Source organism: Dermacentor variabilis, chromosome 1 (genome assembly GCF_050947875.1).
Source record: "Dermacentor variabilis isolate Ectoservices chromosome 1, ASM5094787v1, whole genome shotgun sequence".
Lineage (NCBI taxonomy): Eukaryota > Metazoa > Arthropoda > Arachnida > Ixodida > Ixodidae > Dermacentor > Dermacentor variabilis.
The window spans coordinates 72,616,444-72,640,050 of record NC_134568.1 but is presented as its reverse complement, the minus strand read 5'-3'; the positions used below and the strand labels follow the sequence as shown (position 1 = coordinate 72,640,050).

The following is a 23,607-nucleotide window of genomic DNA, read 5'->3' as shown; positions in this document are numbered from 1 at the left end:
TGACCCTCAGACAAAAACTGCAAAACGACTATACTATACGGACGCTCCCCCCCCCCCCCGCCCCCACCCCCCTACGGCGTGCCTCATAATCAGATCGCCGTTTTGGCATGTGAAACCTAACAAATAAGATAATATTAATTAACACGTCATCTTACATCAAAATGTGGGCCGATCCAGAAGATAGTTCCAAGAAATAAATTGAAGCAATACGACGCTCCTCCTTCTCTCTTCACGCGACAGGTGACACTTTAGAGTCTCACGAACAGGCTCCCCGCCCCATTCACACCCACAACTCGCTCATGAAGTCTTTGATCGACGTCAACTAAAGGTTGAATCGGCTTGCAACTTTTTCACTTTTGCTTCTGCAGTGCGTAGAGCCGAATGAATGCCGATGCAGTCATGCTAGTGTAGATTTTGCCATGACTTCCTCCTTCTTTAAAAATTAAAATGAAGATCACGTCATTTCAGATTTATTTCGGTGATTGTCACTTCTGCAGTAAAAATGACTCTTAGTGTGATGTCATCGCTTCTGGTACTATTGTCTTGTTTTGTCTAGATGATACTTAGAGTTGACGAGGGGGCTGTAAGAGCTTCAAGCAAAAACGAACGTCTGCAGACGCACTTCCCTGCCAAGAAAACGTGTGAGACATCCATCCATTGCTGGTTTGTGCTCTCGCCTCTAGAATAGGTGAAGTGATAAGAAAAAAAAAATTAAATTATGGGGTTTTACGGGCCAAAACCACTTTCTGATTATGAGGCACGCTGTACTGGAGGACTCCGAAAATTTCGACCACCTGGGGTTCTTTAACGTGAACCTAAATTCAAGTACACGGGTGTTTTCGCATTTCGCCCCCATCGAAATACGGCCGCCGTGGCCGGGATTTGATCCCGCGACCTCGTGCTCAGCAGCCTAACACGATAGCCACTGAGCAACCACGGCGGGTGTAGTGATAAGAAGCCCCTCCCCAAAGGCCAAGGAGAAAAGGAGGAAACAAACTTAAATAGTGAATACAAAGATAGATGTTAAAAACGGACATGAAGATGAAGGAGCGAACCTACAAACAAGTGTACCGTCACATGAAAATGGCGGTTGATGTGGCAGTAATGAATAAATTGGGCTTTATGCGGAAATAATATAGCTCTCTCGCGCTTTCTGCTCCAGTAGTCAAGTTCGTTTGCATGGTAATTGACAAAAGAGGGGTATTCTGTAACAATTTTAATAATTATTACCTCACATTATTCCCATAAAGAAAGTACACGAGTGTTAACGGCGCATCAGTATGTTATTAACACAAACGCGGGCTCTTTGTTTGTGCAAATGATTAACTTTCTTACATATAGACACAGAAGAAATACGTATGCAAGATACATAAATTTGTAATGACTAGTATTATTACCGCGTAACAGACGCGCGGGCCGGCGCGCACGCACACACACACGCACACACACACACGCACACACACACACACGGGTGCGCATTTGCAAGTTTCTTTTTTGTGTCACCGACACTTTTCAGCAGCGCAAAAAATGAAGTTTAACAAAAGAGCTTTTAATGCGCCAGCATGATAGGGATTCCTTCGTGGAAAATCTGTCCGTCCGTCCGTCCGTCCGTCCATCCGTCCGTCTGTAATGCGTGACATGATGCGCTCCACAGGTGTACAACAGGTCCTATTGGGGTATATGTGGGAATGTCTAATGACTACGTATGACTACTGAAATTTATATTTATGTCTATATATATCACGTACTGAAGAGATATTAAAGTAATTAAGCTTAATAAAAGCCGAATAATATTAGTCACGATGAAATTACTTCAGCGCAATGACAAATTATTAATGATAATTTAGAATAGTGCGGCTAACTAAAATTAAGTTAGGATGAATTTACTAACCCAATCAAGAGTAATGAAGGACCCTAAATTATCAAGCGTAATTAAGACGTACTAAGCATAATTACTTTTATACAAACAGATTAATTAAGCCTGTAATTGAGAATGTTACCCTTCATAATGAATCAATTCATTAATTCAGGATAATTAAAAACAAAAGAAGAAAAAGCCTTGAAAACGTCCCCGTCATACGACAGAGGCGTTCGGATACGTCAGAGACGTATATGTGAAAGATGAGCGAATGAAGGGGATGCTTACGCACTATCTGACAAGTCCCACTAGCGAGCTTCTACAGGAACTTTTTTATATCTGTTTTACAATTTCTGGAACTTTCATGCCGCGTCTTTGGACATTTTTTTTTTCATTGCTAAGCAACATTCAGTAAGTACATTGCGAACAAGTTCGTCCTTCATTGAGATGCCTTACCCCGATTGGTTCAAATGCAAAACGCAGAAAGGAGCTACCCAGGTAGCACACAAAGTCTTGAAAACGTCGTATTAAGGGATTCAACGTCTGAAACGGATTTTTGACCAAAATCGACGCATCAAAGACGTTCCAAACAAGATAGCTTAAAAACGAGGGGTGAATACGTTTTGATAACGTTGGAAGCCAGACAGCTTAAAAACGAGGGGTGAATACGTTTTGCAAACGACTCAAAACGCCACCGCCACACCACGGCGCGTCAGCCTCTTTAGCGGCTTCTACAACATTCAACAACCCATCAACGCGATCCAACCTTGCGCAAGGTGGCGATACCGTCGTCAAATCATGTGACCAAGGTGGCCACGTGATTCGTGATGCCGGGCAGCCGGGCGAGCCGGGGCATAGTCGCGTCGTCATGGCGTCGTCACGTCACCGCACTCGCATTGCGCTGTGGTGTGTTTGCGGCTGTTCTGAACGTGCTGCCGCTGCCCTTTGCTATGTAAGTGTTGCAGTGTTTTGCTGTCAAGAAAACGATATTCTGTGATCAGTTTGGGTTGTGCGATATGTTTGTGTGGTTTTAATTTGGAAATCAGTAGTGTTTTCAATTGTTATGTGATCAAGGCGGCCACGTTATTCGTGAAGCCGGGCATAGTTACGTTATCGCACTCGCATGGCACTATGGTCTGTTTGCGACTGTTCTGAATGTGCTGCCGCTGCCCTTTGTCATGTAAGTGTTGCAGTGCTTTGCTGTCAAGAAAACGTCATTCTGTGATTAGTTTGGGTTGTGCGATCTGTTTGAGCCGGGCGTAATAACGTTATCGCACTTGCATTGCGCTGTGGTATGATAGCGGCTGTTCTGAATGTGCTGCCGCTGCCCTTTGTCATGTAAGTGTTGCAGGGTTTTGCCGTCAAGAAAACGACGTTCTGTGATTAGTTTGGGTTGTGCGATCTGTTTGTATAGTTTAATTTGGAAATCAGTAGTGTTTTCAATTGGAGGGCGCGGAGTGGAGGGCACTAATCAGCTCTTCAAGTTCATTGTCATGTTATGTGAGGCGCCTTTTCACTAACGCTGTAATTAAGGCGTTAAGGGCAGTATAAGGACGAAAGTTAGAGGGACGAAATCGTGCCTGTGTGTCCCTAGCGTCGGGGTCGGCCGCTATGCGTGATCCTAACAAGAAAGCATTTTGCAGAATGCGAAGAAAGGCGGCAAAATTTCTGTCTGTGCGCACCTTGCCGATCTCCGCAGTAGAGCCATCATCGTGGTATTTTAGTCTCCCGTTTAGCAAGAGTGTTGCAGACAAGGGAACTGGTTCAAACAGGCTTTTTTTTAATGATTCACTACTAGTGCGGTATCCCAAAAGGTGAGGTCAAGTGCTCACCCTATTTTCTTCCCTCGCGCTACAGCGCACTGACAGAATTTTGCGTGCACCATACCGTGCTTTTATCGTTTGCGCTTCAGGTTCTCGATTGTGTTTTCGCCCCCTTTACCCACGTGATGGGTATTTCATGGTATTACCGTGTACCACATGTGTCCATATATTGTCCAATATATGAAACGGCCAAATTCGATTTTATTTGACGCCTCAAATGGTAGTAATGTATTGAGTCCCTTGTAGCTTTGTGCTTGTTATCAATTTTACTATTTGGCGAATGGATACGGCATGTACGCTGCATAACTCGCTTGTGCATACTGCATACGTGAGTCGAGTATGCCCTTGGTATAAAATAACTTGTATGCTTTAGGTAGTACGATTGTTTGCAGTTTGGGACATGTGTCGGAATGTACGCTGTGCGCCCTTCGCGCTTTACGGCGGCCTGCCGAGTTCATGCGGGTGCCATGTGTGCGCATGGAGTTCGCGAAGCGCTCTCGCAGTTTTTTTTAGTATATATATACATGTGTTCTGTTCGCGCGCTTCGCACAACAGGGCATGTCGCAGTTCTTTGTCCTTGTGCAACACATTTTCCTAGCGTACGTCTGTGCATTATTTGGTACCGGTTTCACACGGGGCTCTTTTAGCCGCTATCCAGTCCGTTACAAATCGAATTTCTCGGTCGTGATGGCTCCTCTGCGCAAGCTACGAGAGTGAGCCAGTCGCATCGATAATTTCGATCCGGATCGGGCTTGATCGCGATCGAGAGTGGTCGTGTGACACCGGTTTTACACATGGCTCCCACATAGGGAACACTTTAAGTTCAATGCTACTGAGTGAAGAGCAAGTGCATATATATGCCAGTGGTGGCATGTGGGCAAGTCTTTCTGGTGAAGCCAATACTTGTGCATTCAAAACATTTCAATTACCAGCGTAGTGCATCAATGTGTCTACTTCAACAAAATAGAGCACCAGTGCAGATATCTGAACATACCTGTCCAGGGCAGCAAGTGTGTCTAGATTGAAACCACTACCAGCATGTGCGGCAGTTCTATTTCCAGCAGCGGGACTGCACAATAATCAATAGGGTGCTCTCAAGCTGTTTAACTATGAAGCTCTGCCTGGACTGTGTGCCAAATATTTTTGGACGTGAAAGTGGGGGTGAATTGGTAAACATCAGTGGAACTGCGCCTGGACTTTGTGGCAAATGTTTTTGGATGTGAAAGTGTGAGTGAACTGGCAAAGAATTTGCTCTGGGCTACATGTGTTAAACGTTTTTCTCATTCAGAGTGCTTTTTTTTACTTTAGGAGACTGGAGATGTGCGCAAAGTGGGACATGTCAGTGTGCTAATTAATGTATTTGCTGGTTTGCAAATTATTCGTTGCAACTTTATTTTTGCCAGAGAGGTACAACTTTGCTTCTTGTAAAGGGCTTTTTAGATAAAACACTTACTATTTATTATGACCATTGCTTCCTTTGTTACACAAATGCAGCTTCCAGTGCATTCCAGTTTATTTCCATGTTTATGTAAGTTTCTAATATGAGGCTTGCATATTCATTTCTCACGTTCTGGAGTGGCAAGATGCAGCATTACTGTCTCATCGTTCGCTGTACTACAGTAGTGTTCACTTGTTACACTGAATCCCCCGTTTAAGTATTCTGTACTAATTTCACTGTATTGCTTTTTTGTTGTATGGTTATTTTTTCTCGCCATTACCTTCTTTGATATATCCTAAAGGCAATATTTCCAATTTTGCATTGTTCCCATTTTTTTTTATTTCTGTCACAGGATTGTTTTATGATGGTATGCGGTGGTATTTCTTTTTGTGCTCTTTTCAAGCTTCTAGATGATTGGTAACATTGCTTGGAGGCAGTTACCATCCAATTCCTACTCTTGCATTTTTCAGTCTACTTCTTCCATTCACTCCGATGTCACTTCTGCATAACTCTAGTCCATCTAATAGCACGCGCACTTTACTATGATAAATTAGACACTTTAGTACACTCCAGGTTTTTCTGTTCCTTTTTGTATGTGTACTTTTAATTTTGTTTATGTGCTAGTGAATGTTCACTTTCGAGTTCATTACGAATCCTTTCTGCGACTTTTGTCATTGTTGATGTACTTTTATTTCTATTTGCATTTCTCACACAGTTTGTTCGAACCTTGCATAAGCATTACATTTTAATAAAGTGTTCTTGCTTTGTCACAATGTTCTCATTTCATGCACTCTTGGCATGAAGGGCTTGGTCTGGCCACCTGCGAAGACGTGGCCATTTGTTCTTTGTAGGATGTCATTCCCATTGTGGTTGTAAGCATCGTAGCTTACTAAAGGTGGTATTAAGGATTTATTATTCCTAACAGGCTCATTTTCGTGCGACTTGGTAGACGATGCGCCGGCCATGCGGGGAACAGTGCTTGGCACTGCGCCATGGCTCTTACAGTCAGCACCGACGCTTCTACTCATCTGGAGCGCGATTGGAGATCGTTGTTCGAAACGCCCGATCAGTTTCACCTCACGCGATTGGCCTAGGCCGTGCCAACGGGTGCGGCTGACGACGTCTGCGCGGCATAGGCCAGTCGCGTGAGGCGAAACTAAACGCGTGTTTTGAACAACGATGTCTCATCGCGCCCGTCACCCGCGAAAATTAGCTTCAGATGATCGTAAACCTTTCAAGACCGCTTCTAGACCAGCTTTTTGGTAACGTCCTAAAAACGTTTAGAAATTGGTTACGAATAGTTTTGGCAAAGGGATTACTTGTGTCTTTCCCAATCCTATTTCTAGACCAGCTTTTCGAATACGTCTTGCAGACCTGTTCTAGATCGTCTCAAGAAAGTAATTAAGCCGGACATTAGCAGAGATATCCGACGTTTTCCCGCCGAAGTTCTCTCATTCGTGTCTTCTTTAACCCGTTTTTATCGTCTTGGATAAACGCTACGAAAACGTTACGTATCTCTTTTGTGCTACCTGGGTACCAGTAGCAGTTATACTAAAATCTATACGTCAGTACCGAGGGACGCCAGGGGCCGGAAGCTCGTAATCAAGTCTTACAGCTTCGCCGCAGGGTTTTGGGACATGGTCATGGTCACAAGAACGAGAACGCACTTAGCGGATGGTAGGAAGTAGGAAGTCTTTGCTGCAATCAGCAGGGTACATCAGCGGTGCAAGGGTGCCTTCGCTAGCGTAGGCACTTTCGAGGCCAAGGTCACACTGCCGTCATTTTAGGTTTCTTGGCAAGAGAGAAAGAACCCTGATATCGAGTGAAACGGGCCGGCGAAACTCGACGAGTGCAAAGGAAATGGTGGCTCAATTCAGGGAACACCAGCGAGCGGTAATTTTTCATACGCTAGCGGTTTGTTTGTTGCTCTGTGGAAGCGCAACTAATATGTACAACTACTCTTAGAACTTTCGACCGCCTCATTCTTTAAATCTTTTCTTTTCCACATAAACTAGCTATAAAAGGGGCATAAAAGCCATTGAGTTCACCGCTGGGCATCAGTCGACGCCAAAGATAGATTCTGAAGCCAAATACACACCTCTTAATTGAAAAGCCGTGCGCATTGAAGCAAGACATCTGCTACGATGAAGGTAAGGGAACAATATGGTCGTCAAATAGAAATACGGGATTAAAGAATGCCAGCTCGCATTTCTTTTTTATAGATTGACAAGTTGGCTAATATTTTGTGCATGCAGGTGGCGTAAAGAGTACCGTCTGGCATTTTTTTTCCGGATGACCTTTAGTCCCACCTTCCCATATCAAATCGTTTTATACATTGGCAATAATGAAGATTTTTAGTGTTGCCTTTATTATTTGAAAAACAGAATTTGAGTATTTCGCTAGCAATTGTAGATTTCTGCCATAGAGCTGGTCATTTGGAAGCGTCATCAGACCAAGCATATCGCGCAACAAATATGCAGCTATGTCAATGGCTATAAAGAAATTCGAGCACCTCCTATATTATTTCAAATATCTTTATCAGCTTTCAACAGTGCTCACTTTCCTAAGTCCTATCTATTTCACCAAACAGCTTATTTATACTAACCCTTATTATATTGAAAAGTCAGACATTCACTGATTATTAAATACTGTTAATCTATGTGTACCATGTGCAAACACAGCTTTGCGTGTACCGCATTCGCCTCAGCGCAACAGCCCAAATTTTTCATGTACTAGGCTTGACTTATATCGGTTGATAGCCTAATCGCATAGCTAATGGAATAAAATGCGTTAAACGGGAGTTTCTCATAACACCCTTTGCATGTGCAACTGCAGTTCTTCGCCACCGGTGTTGTCGTCGCTCTCCTAGCCTGCTCTGCGTTTGCCGAGGACGCTGCAAAGAGCAAGGAGAGCAAGAACGACGAGAAGAAAGACGTTGAAGCCCGTGGAGGCATCCTGGGGGCAGGAGTCGGGCTTGGAGGTGTCGGTGGTGGCTACGGTGCCGGAGTGGGTTCCAGCATCGCAGGCACTGGTCTCGGAGGAGCCGGACTCGGTGGAGTTGGAGTGGGCGGCGGCAGCTACGGGGGAGCTGGTCTCGCGGGGGCGGTTCCTGGCGTGATCGGCAGTGGTCTCGGAGGAGCTGGACTCGGCGGCGTCGGCGTGACTGGGGCTAGTTACGGCGGAGCTGATCTTACGGGAGGTAGTCTCGGCGGAGCCGGTCTTGGAGGCGCTGGTCTTGGAGGCGCTGGCCTTGGCGGTATTGGTTTTACTGTAGCCAGCCTTGGAGGCGCTGGGCTCTCTGGGCCGGCCCTCGTGGGACCTGGAACCGCTGGAGCGGGAGCCTTGGGAACTGGAGTTGTTGGCAGCCCAGCTGTCGCCGGCACCGGCCTTGGCCGAGGCGTCGGTGGTGGTTTCCAGTCAGGGTATGGTTCTTCGGCCGGAGCACACAAGGCCGGATTTCAGGGAGGAGCGTCCGGTCACCATCAGGGATCGGGTAGTTTCGCCAGTGGTGCTTCTCAGAGCAGGGTGAACGCGTTCAACAACAAGCAGGGCTACAGCCACAGCTCTGGATTCTCAGTCAGCGACAGCAAGGCGTTCGGATCTGGCCACAAGCAGGGCTCATCCGGTTTCAAGAATGGAGCAGCTGGGCACCAGTCGGGCTTTGGACAATCGTCGTACGGAAAGGCTTCGGGAGTGGGCGTTGACGGTGTGGGCGTACAGGGTTGAACAGCACTGTCATTTGGCTAAAGACCACAAGTTAGCTTCTATGAAGTTGTCTCCTTTTTCTTACTTCCGTATAGCAGGGACGGCGGTTGGTGAAGAACATTACTGAATCAACAGCGCTTGACATCCTACCGTATGTTCCTTTTAATGGCGCTTCTCATATCGCATTGAATGTGTTGTGCGAACATTGATTTTCATAGTGCGTTTGATCTCTACAATTAAAGAAAGATGAAAGCTTGCTTATCTGAAATGTTTACTTATTTCTCTCCTTGAGCAGAAACATAGGGTGGAAGCCACGCTTTTACAATTTTACAATTGAGATTTCGGTTCTCAAGCGCTCAAGGGCGCTTGATATGCACTACTGTTTGGGCTTAAGAATTACCGTGCGTCATTATCCAACATTTGTATATTTCTCCGATTCTGGGAGGAAGACCTGCTTTGGCATTAAAGGAACGGCTCCGCATTCGAGATATTAAGTAGGGTGGGAAATCACTGACCCCAATAAATATAAAAACTAACGCTGTCCCTTTTGAAGTTATGGCGACATTATCTTGCTCAAGGTGCCAATGTCATGCCTAGATTATTGCAACGATTATGTTCCAAACGCACTTCTGGTCCTTCGGTGTGGATTTCAGTGACTGCATGCCTACGATGTCGCCAGTTTTAGACTTGCGTGAGAGTTTAGTCTTAAGAAAGGATAAACCCAGAAATAACCGTAGTATTTCGGCCCTAACTGCAGTTTTCCGACACCTTTGCGGACATCTTAACTTAAGCAAACTGGAGACAGATATTGTTATAAGCGTGACTGAAATAATAAACTACGCGAGGAATATGCATCGTGACCTGGCTTAGCAGAAACTGCACCACTAAGAAATAATAAAAGGCTCGCGTTCATGTTATTTCCTTTCCACATAGCTGTTCTCCCTCGTCATACCCATGTGCCCTCCTGCTCCATTGTATGTATGTATGTATGTATGTATGTATGTATGTATGTATGTATGTATGTATGTATGTATGTATGTATGTATGTATGTATGTATGTATGTATGTATGTATGTATGTATGTATGTATGTATGTATGTATGTATGTATGTATGTATGTATGTATGTATGTGTGTATGTATGTATGTATGTATGTATGTATGTATGTATTTGCGGCATTGTAGATGCCGCGAAAGGAGCGTCCGCTGCATAGATCCGTCTTGAAACTTGAAAAACCCGCAACTCCACCAAAATGTTTCGGGGAGAAAAGACCTTTGACAATATATTTACATGATATATACAACGGGCAGAAGACAGGCATACAGGATGGAGCCCGTGCGCACGACTATCGGCGATCGTCATCTTCGTCAGTCCTCTCATCATCGTTCGCTCCTGCAGCGCCTCGTAGCAATATATATGTATATATATACACTTATTTTCGCAGCTGGCTGCCAAGGGCCAGAGGTATATCGCTGGCCCTTGGCGTGTGCGTATATTGCAATCATCTTTTATTCACTATGTTGTCTTTGCTCTGTCGTTAACTATTGTCTCCATCGTGTCACCTTTGGACATCATCATCATCATCAGCCTGTTTACGCCCACTGCAGGGCAAAGGCCTCTCCCATACTTCTCCAACAACCCCGGTCATGTACTAATTGTGGCCATGCCGTTCCTGCAAACTTCATAATCTCATCCGCCCACCTAACTTTCTGCAGCCCCCTGCTACGCTTCCCTTCCCTTGCGATCCAGTCCGTAACCCTTAATGACCATTGGTTATCTTCCCTCCTCATTACATGTCCTGCCCATGCCCATTTCTTTTCCTTGATTTCAACTAAGATGTCATTAACTCGCGTTTGTTCCCTCACCCAATCTGCTCTTTTCTTATCCCTTAACGTTATACCTATCATTCTTCTTTCCATAGCTCGTTGTGTCGTCCTCAATTTGAGTAGAACCCTTTTAGTAAGCCTCCAGATTTCTGCCCCGTAGGTGAGTACTGGTAAGACACAGCTATTATATACTTTTCTCTTGAGGGATAATGGCAACCTGCTGTTTATGATTTGGGAATGCCTGCCAAACGCACCCCAGCCCATTCTTGTTCTTCGGATTATTTCCGTCTCATGATCCGGATCCGCCGTCACTACCTGCCCTAAGTAGATGTATTCCCTTACGACTTCCAGTGCCTCGCTGCCTATTGTAAATTGCTGTTCTCTCCCGAGACTGTTAAGCATTACTTTAGTTTTCTGCAGATTAATTTTTAGACCCACTCTTCTGCTTTGCCTCTCCAGGTCAGTGAGCATGCATTGCAATTGGTCCCCTGAGTTACTAAGCAAGGCAATATCATCAGCGAATCGCAAGTTACTAAGGTATTCTCCATTAACTTTTATCCCCAATTCTTCCCAATCCAGGTCTCTGAATACCTGCTGTAAACACGCTGTGAATAGCATTGGAGATATCGTATCTCCCTGCCTGACGCCTTTCTTTATTGGGATTTTGTTGCTTGCTTTATGGAGGACTACGGTGGCTGTGGAGCCGCTATATATATCTTCCAGTATTTTTACATATGGCTCATCTACACCCTGATTCCGTAATGCCTCCATGACTGCTGAGGTTTCGACGGAATCAAACGCTTTCTCGTAATCAAAGAAAGCTATATATAAGGGTTGGTTATATTCCGCACACTTCTCTATCACTTCATTGATAGTGTGAATATGGTCTATTGTTGAGTAGCCTTTACGGAATCCTGCCTGGTCCTTTGGTTGACAGAAGTCTAAGGTGTTCCTGATTCTATTTGCAATTACCTTAGTAAATACTTTGTAGGCAACGGACAGTAAGCTGATCGGTTTATAATTTTTCAAGTTTTTGGCGTCCACTTTCTTATGGATTAGGATTATGTTAGCGTTCTTCCAAGATTCCGGTACGCTCGAGGTCATGAGGCATTGCGTATACAGGGTGGCCAGTTTCTCTAGAACAATCTGTCCACCATCCTTCAACAAATCTGCTGTTACCTGATCCTCCCCAGCTGCCTTCCCCCTTTGCATGTCTCCTAAGGCTTTCTTTACTTCTTCCGGCGTTACCTTCGGGTTCCTCTAGACTATTTTCTCTTCCATTATCCTCGTGGATGCCACTGGTACTGTATAAATCTCTATAGAAGTCCTCAGCCACTTGAACTATCTCATCCATATTAGTAATGATATTGCCGGCTTTGTCTCTTAACGCATACATCTGATTCTTGCTAATTCCTAGTTTCTTCTTCACTGTTTTTAGGCTTCCTCCGTTCCTGAGAGCATGTTCAATTCTATCCATATTATACTTCCTTATGTCCGCTGTCTTACGCTTGTTGATTAACTTCGAAAGTTCTGCAAGTTCTATTCTAGCTGTAGGGTTAGATGCTTTCATACATTGGCGTTTCTTGATCAGATCTTTCGTCTCCTGCGATAGTTTGCTGGTATCCTGCCTAACGGAGTTACCACCGACTTCCATTGCACACTCCTTAATGATGCCCACAAGATTGTCGTTTATTGCTTCAACACTAAGGTCCTCTTCCTGAGTTAAAGCTGAATACCTGTTCTGTAGCTTGATCTGGAATTCCTATATTTTCCCTCTTACCGCTAACTCATTGATCGGCTTCTTATGTACCAGTTTCATCCGTTCCCTCCTCAGGTCTGGGCTAATTCGAGTTCTTACCATCCTGTGGTCACTGCAGCGCACCTTGCCGAGCACGTCCACATCTTGTATGATGCCAGGGTTAGCGCAGAGTATGAGGTCTATTTCATTTCTAGTCTCGCCGTTCGGGCTCCTCCACGTCCACTTTCGACTATCCCGCTTGCGGAAGAAGGTATTCATTATCCTCATATTATTCTGTTCCGCAAACTCTACTAATAACTCTCCCCTGCTATTCCTAGTGCCTATGCCATATTCACCCACTGCCTTGTCTCCAGCCTGCTTCTTGCCTACCTTGGCATTAAAGTCGCCCATTAGTATAGTGTAATTAGTTTTCACTCTGCCTATCGCCGATTCCACGTCTTCATAGAAGCTTTCGACTTCCTGGTCATCATGACTGGATGTAGGGGCGTAGACCTGTACAATCTTCATTTTGTACCTCTTATTAAGTTTCACAACAAGACCTGCCACCCTCTCGTTAATGCTATAGAATTCCTGTATGTTACCAGCTATATTCTTATTAACCAGGAATCCGACTCCTAGTTCTGTTCTCTCCGCTAAGCCCCGGTAGCACAGGACGTGCCTGCTATTTAGCACTGTATATGCTTCTTTTCGCCTCCTAACTTCACTGAGCCCTATTATATCCCATTTACTGCCCTCTAATTCCTCCAATAGCACTGCTAGACTCGCCTCACTAGATAACGTTCTAGCGTTAAACGTTGCCAGGTTCATATTCCAATGGCGGCCTGTCCGGAGCCAGTGATTCTTAGCACCCTCTGCTGCGTCGCAGGTCGGACCGCCGCCGTGGTCAGTTGCTTCGCAGCTGCTGGGGACTGAGGGCCGGGGTTCGATTGTTGTGTTCATAGGAGGTTGTGGCCAAGTACTGCACCAGGGTGGCCAGTCCTGCTCTGGTGAGGGAGTGCGTTACCGGTTCTGGTCACCGGGATCAGGCCACACTACAGGCCTGTTTGTGCAATTTTATCAACACGCGGATTTTTTTTTAAATCCAGTGGAAAATTGCCGGTACCGGGATTCGAACCACGGACCTCTTGCAACCTCTTGCACGCGAGGCGGGTGTTCTACCTCTACGCCACCGCTGCACTATATATCTTTGGACACTGCATCTTTGGACACTTGTGTTATATTACTTCGTCTTCTATCATACTTTCAAAGTAGACATAGTCTTCGGCATGACAGCTGTTCGCTGTCTGTGATGTTTCTAAATATTTTTCTAAAAACTTTTTCTAAATATATTTCGTTGTTCAGTAGGGTTCCAGTTACCGTAGACCTGAAATAACTTTAAGTTAAATAATAAATTTCCTAAAAGTCATAAGTAGTATATCGTAAATTCTAGCGAATACAGAACTATATTTTTCTCCCCGTGATTGCTTATAAGTAAAATGAAGAAGAAGAGAAAAAAGTTAGGGCAAATCTATTTCTATTTAAGACCTCTTCATTATAAAGCCAGTGCAATAGGCAGGACAGCGTCAGTATCGATCGTCCAAGACGCAGTGCTAACAATGAGTGGTGGCTCGAAAGTTTCTCAGTACATCATGCAGTGAGTCGCAAGTTGAATGTTCATTTAAAAAAAGGACAACAATGAACGTAATATTGGTTGTTTAATTGTTAGTTAACTGCATAAAAATAGTTTGCTTAGTTCAAGTAAGTAGATCAGGAAGCCATGATTGGTAGATTTCGAAAGTTAGTTGCGTGTAGTAATTGCATACAGATGCAAAAAATGCTACTTCGCATGAAGCCATTAATAAGCTCGTTATCTGCACACACAGTCATGATTTCTGGAGCACCAATGGTACCATTGCATACTTCGGTGTTCTGTAAAAAAAAAAACGAAAAAGAAAACGATGCCACGTTTTCTGTTAGTTCTTTCTGGACAATTGCCGAAATTAATGTGGCCAGAAAAAAGATACACAACTAAGAATTCAGTATCGTTAATGACGCTTTAAACAACGGTACAATGAAATAAAGAATGCAGACATAGCCTTGTACCATGCCAAAAAATGGAATACCGTATCTCAGCCAAAAGAAGCGCAGCAGCAAAAGATTAAGAAGGGTTCAAATGTAAAGGCCTCTCCATTATATCGAAGATGACCCTTGTTTTGCGCATTCTGTTTTCGGCAGAATATAGTAACTACTAAGAATACAATGTCCGCATATTTTTTTACGCCGAAGCTGTTAAGGGCTACTTTCCCCGATGCCGTGTCCGCGTGTAGAAAAAAAAAACAAATCCCGAAGATAGTGCAATGCTAAGCCTACCTGAGGCGGATGTGAAGCAGGCGTTAAACACAACTCATACGTGGACCGATCCCCAAGAGAGTGAAATGCCGGGCCGACCCGTGTCGGAGGTGCAGTTGGTCATTAAGGGTCCCATATAGTACACAGCTTCGCTGGTCATCCTTCTTCACAGAGTGGAAGGGCACTGAGTTTTTTTTTTTTTTTGAAGGTTATCCTTTCACTAAATTCCCATTGCGACTTTTAACTGCGTAGTAATTACCCGGCTTTCAAACATAGTTGCAGAAGGGCGTCAGATAAGGAAATGTTTTTATAGTGCTTAAACAACGCTAAGATTTGAAAGTGCGTATCGAATTAAAGGGATTAACAGTTGCTAAACAACGACTGTCACTGGAGTCAATGTTTTGACAAGGGAATCTGTAAAAGTTGTTGCCCTGACAAAGACAAGGCCCCGTGACAAATGTTTGATTCCCGCGACATTCCTCTTTTGGACCACTGTTAATAAGGTTAAGCTTCTATCTTCCTGTGAACTTCAGTGCTGGTTGGCCTTCAATTAAAGGAGCACTGGCATGTCATTTCGGACTTATGAATTTTTCGTGTTAAATGAATGTGCATGTAATGTAAAGCCTAGGAAAGAAAAAGAAGCTACACTGGCAAACGTTGGAGCACTATATATAATTTGTTATAATACTTGTTTCTACGATTCAGGGGCCAAATTAATGAAGCTTGTGGTTTGTAAGCGTTCGCTGTCATTGGCTGGCCGCTTTCGATAATAATATGTCAAGGATCAGGATTGGTTGAAATTTGCTCGTACGCAGAATTCTAGCGCAACTGATTTTTGTGAACACGGGTCCAGTTTCGATTTCGTTATCCAGGAGGCACATGCGTCACTACGTCATGATGCATTGGCTCGCATCGTACCTGCTATCGCCTTTGCTGCCATGCGTTGCCACACGAGAGCGCAGTGAAGGCAACAGACTTGAGTGCCCGACTGTAGCCATCCTACACCTAACTTATTGCATGTGAAAGTGCGGTATAGACTCATGTTCTCTCTCTCTCTTTTTTTTACTCCCCGTTCCCCTCCCCACGTGTATTGTAGCAAACTGGACTCAGTCTGGTTAACCTCCCTGCCTTTCCTTCTTCTCCTTTCTCTCTCTCTCTCTCTCTCTCTCACGAGAGCGCAGCACTCTTGCTTATTTTTATGAGCAAGGTCATTGTACCTATCCGATTTGCTACGCGACGTCCGAAAATTTTGCTCTCTGGCATGATGCCACATTGTTGGTGTAAACGTTAGGTTGATTACGGCATTTCGAGACGAGTTTTTGCACCAAAGTAAAATGTCTGATAAGTGTATTCAAAGCGGTTTAGATGCTAAGCGTGATCGTGGGTATGCGAGAAGCATGTGTTAGAGTTACTAGAACTTCGAAAATATGTGTCAGTAATCCTTTTACACGAGAACCTACAGTTTCCCTGCTTTTATTGCGTGTGAAGGGAAAGGCTGCTTCTCCCCGATAACGACGACGGAATCCCAAATAACGCATAAGTTACAAGTTCTGCCGTCCTATGAAGTGCGAATACCTCGTCAAGTTAAAGCAGCGACCGCAGTTATGACGGGTAGGATGACTTTCTTCCGGAAAAACATGGCCACCGCGCCTTTTTAGCTACTTAGAACTATCTTTATGCTTATGACTTCATTCTTCCCTGATGATTTAACGGCAATGCGGCCCTAAGTTTGAGTTGCTGCTCTATATATTCGGACAAAAGGTTAAAAAAATTAAATTATGAGGTTTTACGTGCCAAAACCACAATCTGATTATGAGGCACACCGTTGTAAGGGACTCCACAATGATTTGGACCACCGGGCGTTCTATAAGGCACACGTAAATCTAAGTACAAGGATGTTTTCGAATTTCGCCCCTATCGAAATGCGGCCACCGTGGACGGGATCTGATCCCGCGACCTCGGGCTTAGCAGCCCAACACCATAGCCACTACAGAATGACTGAGCGTGAACTAGAACGAACCACGGAGAATACAAATACTGGTGCTTAGCGCAGAAACCTTGAGAAGAGGAGGAGGAGGAATGAACATTTATTGTGAGAAACAGCGAGAAAGTGTTCTTCCTTCGCCCTAGGTGGGCGGCTCTCTTAGTCCAGAAAGCCGTTCGCTAATGGCGCAGCCGGGGCCCGGTTCACCAGACTTCGCTGATCTTCCAGGCTCTGTGCCTTTAACATTGCCTCCCACGTTTCTTCTTGAAAAGAGGATAGAAAAATAAAAGAAGACAGCCACATGAACTTAGCAAATATTGAGTCAGGGCCTTGAAGGTACGACGCAGAAACATGCTTTCAGCGCGAAACTATTCAGATGAGGACATGAAAAAGAAGACAGATGGACAAGCGTCAAACGGAAACTTAGGCATGGACACAGTGCGGGATGTGATAATCAAGAGCACAACTAAGTTTAAGTATCCTTGTTCAATGGCATATTAAAAAAATCACTATAGAAAGTCAAGTATACAACAAAATATGAGTACAATTAATACTTGTGTGCGCCCGGACAGCATAAACTTACCTAAAAGGCAAAGAGAAGAAGTTGACAGTACGGATAACAGAAGTGGTTCTGATAATGAAATCACAAAGATTCAAAGCATCCTAGCGGCTGTAATGGGGATTCTGGGATGGATTTGTGGAGCGACAGAAAAAAGATACAGTCTGGAGAAACTATAGAGCCGAGAACCGGTCAATATTGGGGACACTACACGAAAGTAAAAGAGCTAATGCAGGTACTTCGGTGAGGCTGACGTTAGAGCATGTAACAATTAGCGAGCGCGCGTCCTGCTGTTGCGAGCAAGCGAGAGAGGAGGGAGTGACGTCCCATCCGCTCTGCTAGGCAGATGTTGAGTCTATGCCAGGCAGCTGTTTGCCATTATTTCGCCGGCTATATATCATGCCACCGTCTCGTGTGTGACGTCATTATTGACGTCATTACTTCCGCTTTCCACTTCCGGGTTTCTAGGAATTCCAGGAAGTCGCGCTCACGTGGCGGGTCCCTACGACTGTGTGCATTGGTGTGCGGTAATCAGTGATTTCTAATTAATTCTAATTATTTCAGACACTTCAGTAACTCAGCTTGTAACTAAACTTGTGCTCTGATATTGTATCTACAATAAAACCCATAAATATTGCACTGTACTATTTTTTATGATTTATTTTTAATTTCGTCCCCGTTCGTCTCAGGAGGTGAACCGGAAGTGCTGTGCAAGAAACAAGTGTCACTCGATGCTTGTGCCACTAAAATTTCTCGGTGCCAACCGCACAAACGCGCTAGTCCACTGCTCGCGCGTTCGTCGTCGTCGTCGTCTTTTCCACAACTGGCTCCGTTGTTCAAAAAGCTACCATCACCAGCAATGGCTCGAGCGTCGTCGTCCTCCACAGCTAGCTCTGTTGCCGCTCATCATTCCAGCGTAGAATTTCACTTTTCTTCTGTCATCCGTAATAGGGAGGCCGCGTTTACGGGTGTATGTGCCATTGCTTAACGAGGTAAGAGCCATTCATTGTCTTACGTGACGTACACATTTAATAACAGAGGGGATACGCGAATGTGTGTGCATATCGATATCGCCACGATAAGCACAGATTACGACAATAAATATGTTCGTACCTTTGTTCAGTATTATGGGTCATCTTTGTGTCGTGTGCTAAACAGCTGCGCTAGTCTTCCATCTTCGCATAGTGGTAGGGCTCTAAATTTTTTAAATGAGAAAGCAATATATGCCCCATTACGCGACAATCCGTCGCCGTGACTGAAAGATTGCAGCAAAGACTAAAAATACGTTGCAAAATTCTGGGATAGACGACAAATTTCTCAGGGAGGTTCCTGTGAACAAAGTAAATAAATGCCTTTGAAAAGAATGTATGGTAAACTTTGGTGTGGGTGGGAATCGCACCCGGGCCTACGGGGTGGGAGACGAGCCCGACGCCACGGCAGCTCCACGGTTCTTGTTGACTAAAAGGTGTGCCTAGGGCCTGCGTCATAGCACACGTCGCGTCGCAAGCGTCCAAACGAGCGCGTTGAGACGCTTGGCGCGTTTTTTAGTTGGCCTTACCGAGGCACAGTTCAGCGAAAGCTTGCGCAGACGAGCAACGCGCAGAAAAGAAACATTTCCCGAAAAGGACTACAATGCTTTCGCATTCCCCCACGTAAGCAGCCTTAGGTGTCTCTGCCAATTCTTTTATGTCCATTCTGAAAAAAAATTTTTTTTAACGCTGTGATTAGTAAAACGCCGTCTAACAAGCAGCATGAGGAACGGCTTCCCAGAGAAAAAATTCAGAGTATTATAAAACCAACTTGGTCTGATGAACATAATTTTAAATTTTAAAATATTTCGATAAGGGGGGAGAGGTCAGCTCATTAGAGGATCACTTAAAATTTACGTGAAAGTAGTGGTCTAAAACAAGCACGTGAGGTCAGGAGGCAGGAAATGAAATAGACACGACAGATTGCGTAAATACTTTTTATTCTCGTCAGCGTGCACGCAAGAATTCAGATGCACTACGACGCTATGTTAATGCGCGTAGCCTGTGTAACCACTTCCCAATGCCAAGGCCACGGAAACCACGCCCAGTTTCTCGATTAACGGGAAAGAGCCACGCTAACGAATGAGAATAGGCTCTAAGGCAAGGGATTAAGTCACGCAGAACGTGGGCACACTTCCTGGAACGTGGTCGAGAGCCAAGTTTTTTGTCGAGTCGACAGTGGCTTCTTCGTTAGTCGCCGAGGAGGTAACGCCAAAGACTTTGTAGTCCGGGAACCCCTGGACACTTCCTATTATCTCGTCAAACTTGTTTCTCTTGCAATTCTTGCGCGATAGCGGCCTGTGAATAGCATATAAAACTCACAGCGGCCATGCCTACTAAATCAGTACCTACCAAAGAACACAGGCATCACGCCAAAGAAACACCGGAGAGTGTTGAAGACGTCCAGGACTATCAATAATGAGGGTGAGTGCTTTGCGTCCAGCGGAGGACTGAACCTCTCGAGCATCACACTGGTCCAATCTAATTACTTTTTAGAAAAAAAAGAGTGTTTGGTTTGTTACCAATCCTACGCGCGAAATTTACATTTGGTGATATATATTGCTGGGGGGACCAGGTGGAGTGGCCGGAAGCATGCGGTTTCGGCTCCTTTAATCCATTTCTACAGGCTTTTGTACATGATCTTTGTTCGTGGCCGGTTATTTATCTCTCTACGTTACGACCTTGCCAATGAGTTTCAGTTTTCCTGGACGCTGTTACTGCCGCACTGTGTTTCGGACTATGATTACTCCGCATTTTCCGCAACGTGATGCGAAGCATAGAGCACACAAAGAAGACTGACAAGGCGCTGATTTAAAATTGAGCGTATTGCACCCACAAGTGAGCAAACAAATCAGCAAAATGTAATATTTAGACCCCTTTACGTATCTGCTCACTCTCAGACAGCTATCGCTCATCCACTAAAAACAGAAATAATGTATAGTTAACGTTTCAATTGAGCACAATATGGTTCATGGGGACCACCTTGGCGTCTATTGCCGCAATATTGACTGCGTCATGGTTAAAATTTTAAAGTGCCCCATGAATAAGATGATAGAAAAATGCAGCTCATTTTGGAATGGTGGCGTACTCTGGTGTTGAAGGGGGTTGACTATTACGGGTTACCACTTACCATTTACTGAGACCCACACCTGCCGCTAAGTAGGCACGGATAGGCAGGTGCAGATAAAGTGCCAGAAAGTGCCTGCGCGGTTCGCATTAGCCAGCATGCTTGAAAGCTCTAATTTGTTTCACACAGTACAACGCTAAGAATAAGTGGTAATACCAGTAGCACTACGTTAGAAACTGTCTAGCACGTCTAAGAGCGTCACAATTAGCGCTACATGTCTGCTGGCGTTCAAAATCACCCTACAAATGCTAGCAGGTGCAGCAGCCGAATTTTTCTAAATACTATCTTGCCCAATTCTAGAAGGCCCAAAGCTGTGCCATGAAACAAACTGTCCTCCCTTACTGAACTTAAGGCTTACTTCACCAACAGAAAATTTGCTTCTACCTTGAAATTCTCTACCTGCTACGGCAAGGGATCAGCGCAAAATAAAAAAAAAACCCACAAACGTTAAGAATTAATGGTTTGTGTTCTTTCTGCGTGGGTTGCACGGCATGCATTTGCTCTTCCAACTCTGCCAAAAGCCGTGTTTCCAACTCTGCCAAAAACTGCAGTAACCGTATTGCTTTTCGGCCCCTTGTGTGTTTTCCAAATACAGTACTTCGCCACTGCTCTCGTCACTACCCTCGTGGTCTCCGCTGTCTTGGCTGAAGAGGCAGCGAAAAGCAAGGATATCAAGGAAGACGAGAAGGATGTGGAGGCCCGTGGAGGCATCCTGGGTGTTGGATTCCTACTCAGAGGTGTGGGCGCCGGTGACGGCGGTGTTGAGGGCCCCGGACTCGTCGGCCCCGAAATTGCCGGAACCGGCCTCATTGGCACCGGCCTCAAAGGACCTGGACTTGGAGGAGTCGAAATAGCCGGCGGCAGTTACGGCGGAGCTGGTGTCCCCGGCGCCGGTCATGACGTCGTTGGCAACGACAACGGAGGTGCTGGATTTGGCGGAACTGGTCTCGCGGGAGAAGTTCCTGGCATTCTCAGCAGTGGTCTTGGAGGAGCTGGTCTCGACGAAGTAGGAGTGAGCGGTGCCAATTACGGGGAAACTGGTCTCGCAGGGGTGGCTCCGGGCGCTGTCGGCAGCGATCTCGGAGAAGCTGGACTGGATGAAGGCGGACTGACGGGAGCCAGTTATGGCGCAGCTGGTCTCACCGGAGCTAGTCTTGGCGTTCCTGATCTTGGTGGTGCTGGTCTTGGTGGTGGTAGTATTGCCGGTCTTGTAAGTGCTGGGCTTGCTAGTCCGGCGCTCACTGCGCCTGGAGCCGCGGGACTGGGTACTGTGGGAACCGGATTGGTGGACAACCCAGACATCGTTGGAACTGGCATCGGGAGCAGCAACCGAGGAGGTTTCCAGACAAGCTACGGTTCTTCAGCTGACGAACACCAGGCCGGATACCAGGGGGCCATCTCCGGTCATAACAAGGGATCTGGAAGTTTCGCCCGCGGTGATTCTCAAAGCAGGGTGAACTCTTACAGCAACAAGCAGGGCTACAGCCACAGCTCTGGATTCTCGGCCAGCGAGATCAATGCATTCGGATCTGGCAACAAGCAAGGCTCTTCAGGACTCAACAGCAAAGCATCCGTTCACCAGGCAGGCTTCGGACAGACTTCCTATGGAAGCGCCGTTGGGGTTCGCGACGGCGCTCAGCATGGATGAAAGCAAGTAGTGGTCCTTTATATATATATATATATATATATATATATATATATATATATATATATATATATATATATATATATATATATATATATATATATATAAATATATATATATATATATGTGTGTGTGTGTGTGTGTGTGTGTGTGTGTATATATACTGTAGCTTGCTGTATCTAGTATGTTAGGAGCAATATTAAGAGGATGGCACTGAGTAAGGAGAATACTTTAAATGCCTGCACAATATTTCCATTATTTAGCCTCCTATTCGCATGATCGTTAAGCTGACATATATTGGATTGGAAAGAAAATTATAAGTACGATAACTGAGTCCGTCTACAAATGGCATAAGGTGCTTTTTAATCATATTAAGAATGGAAGACGCACAGAGCAAATACGATCCCGAACGCATCCATTAACTGAACTGTTCCAACCATTGTGGGTAGATAGCAGCTCGCCCTCGTTTCCTTCAGGAGATGCAAGTCTAGGTTATTTGCGACAGCATGCCTCCGAGGTACTGCGCGATCAATATATGCACATAGCAATAAAAGCAAACACATGAAACACTTCGTGTGTCTACTTTTTTGTGTATGTTTTCTGCCTTGCTGTAACAAACGTTTCATATTTGTATTCGCGTTGATTAAAGTAAAGCTTACTTCAGGCGAAGATGTTGCCGTTTTCTTGAGACGAGGTTTTATCGAGATGCATTTTATAAGCTACCAGAGCAAATAAAGAAGGCTGTGGCACTGGGCTAGTTGCCTTTGCATATTATAGCGGAAAACAGCGCAAGATAAAAAGGGCTGAAACACAAGATAAGCGCTGCGTTCGGTGTGTCTCAGTCCTTGTTTCTCGCGCTGTTTTCTCCTACAGTGGAATTTATTCAGTGATAATATAACATTATAATACTAGCATCTGATCTGACTGGGCAGCGGCGTGCTAGAACTGAGGAGTGCAGGCGCTCCTCGCAATGCGCAATACCGTGAACAGAGATGGGCTGCGTTGATACAGGCGTGCATGTGTTCACCATGTCGAGTCGATTTCGTGGTCTCCCTATCGGATGGTGGCAGCATATTTTAGTTGCGCACTCTAATTGCTGTAGCGCTTCCTGGCCAGCACTGGCTCCCCATCAGAAAATGAGAAGTGACCACCATCGCTAGGGGTCACAAAATTTTGAAGCACAAAGTAAAAGAAAGAAATGGGCTTTTGAAATGAAAGGAGGACTTTGGAGAGCTTAGGCGGAACTAAGTTGTTGCTGTTGTCATTTCCTTTTTTTTTCTCTCTTTCTTTTTGGTGGCTCGATCTGGCGTGACGGTTGCTTTCTGTCTTTCCTTTTTTTTCAGGTTTTATGGGGCGCTTGATTTTGCATTGCCTTCGCGCCGCTGGCGTGAATCACAGTCACTCACTCATCAGCAAAGCTAATAAACTATATTTGCTTTTCTCGTTATTGTTGTTTTAGCGTGCCACGCACATCTTGTCCGGAACAATCGCTAAATGAACTGCAACAAGTGCCTACAATGTTTCTG

General features: G+C 45.1%; 2 protein-coding genes across 2 annotated transcripts; both read left to right on the top strand.

Annotated features, from left to right (window-relative positions):
* The first annotated feature begins 7,180 nt into the window (after positions 1-7,180).
* On the top strand, positions 7,181-9,085 carry LOC142571522 (uncharacterized). Its single transcript, XM_075679950.1, has 2 exons — positions 7,181-7,269; positions 7,955-9,085. The coding sequence occupies exons 1-2, from the start codon at positions 7,264-7,266 to the stop codon at positions 8,843-8,845; spliced, it is 897 nt and encodes a 298-aa protein (XP_075536065.1). The 5' UTR covers positions 7,181-7,263; the 3' UTR covers positions 8,846-9,085.
* Positions 9,086-19,497: 10,412 nt separating this feature from the next.
* LOC142571515 (uncharacterized) lies at positions 19,498-23,528 on the top strand. Its single transcript, XM_075679939.1, has 3 exons — positions 19,498-19,733; positions 21,032-22,086; positions 23,425-23,528. Exons 1-2 carry the CDS (start codon positions 19,728-19,730, stop codon positions 22,082-22,084), a joined length of 1,059 nt encoding a protein of 352 aa, XP_075536054.1. The 5' UTR covers positions 19,498-19,727; the 3' UTR covers positions 22,085-22,086; positions 23,425-23,528.
* Positions 23,529-23,607: the final 79 nt, after the last annotated feature.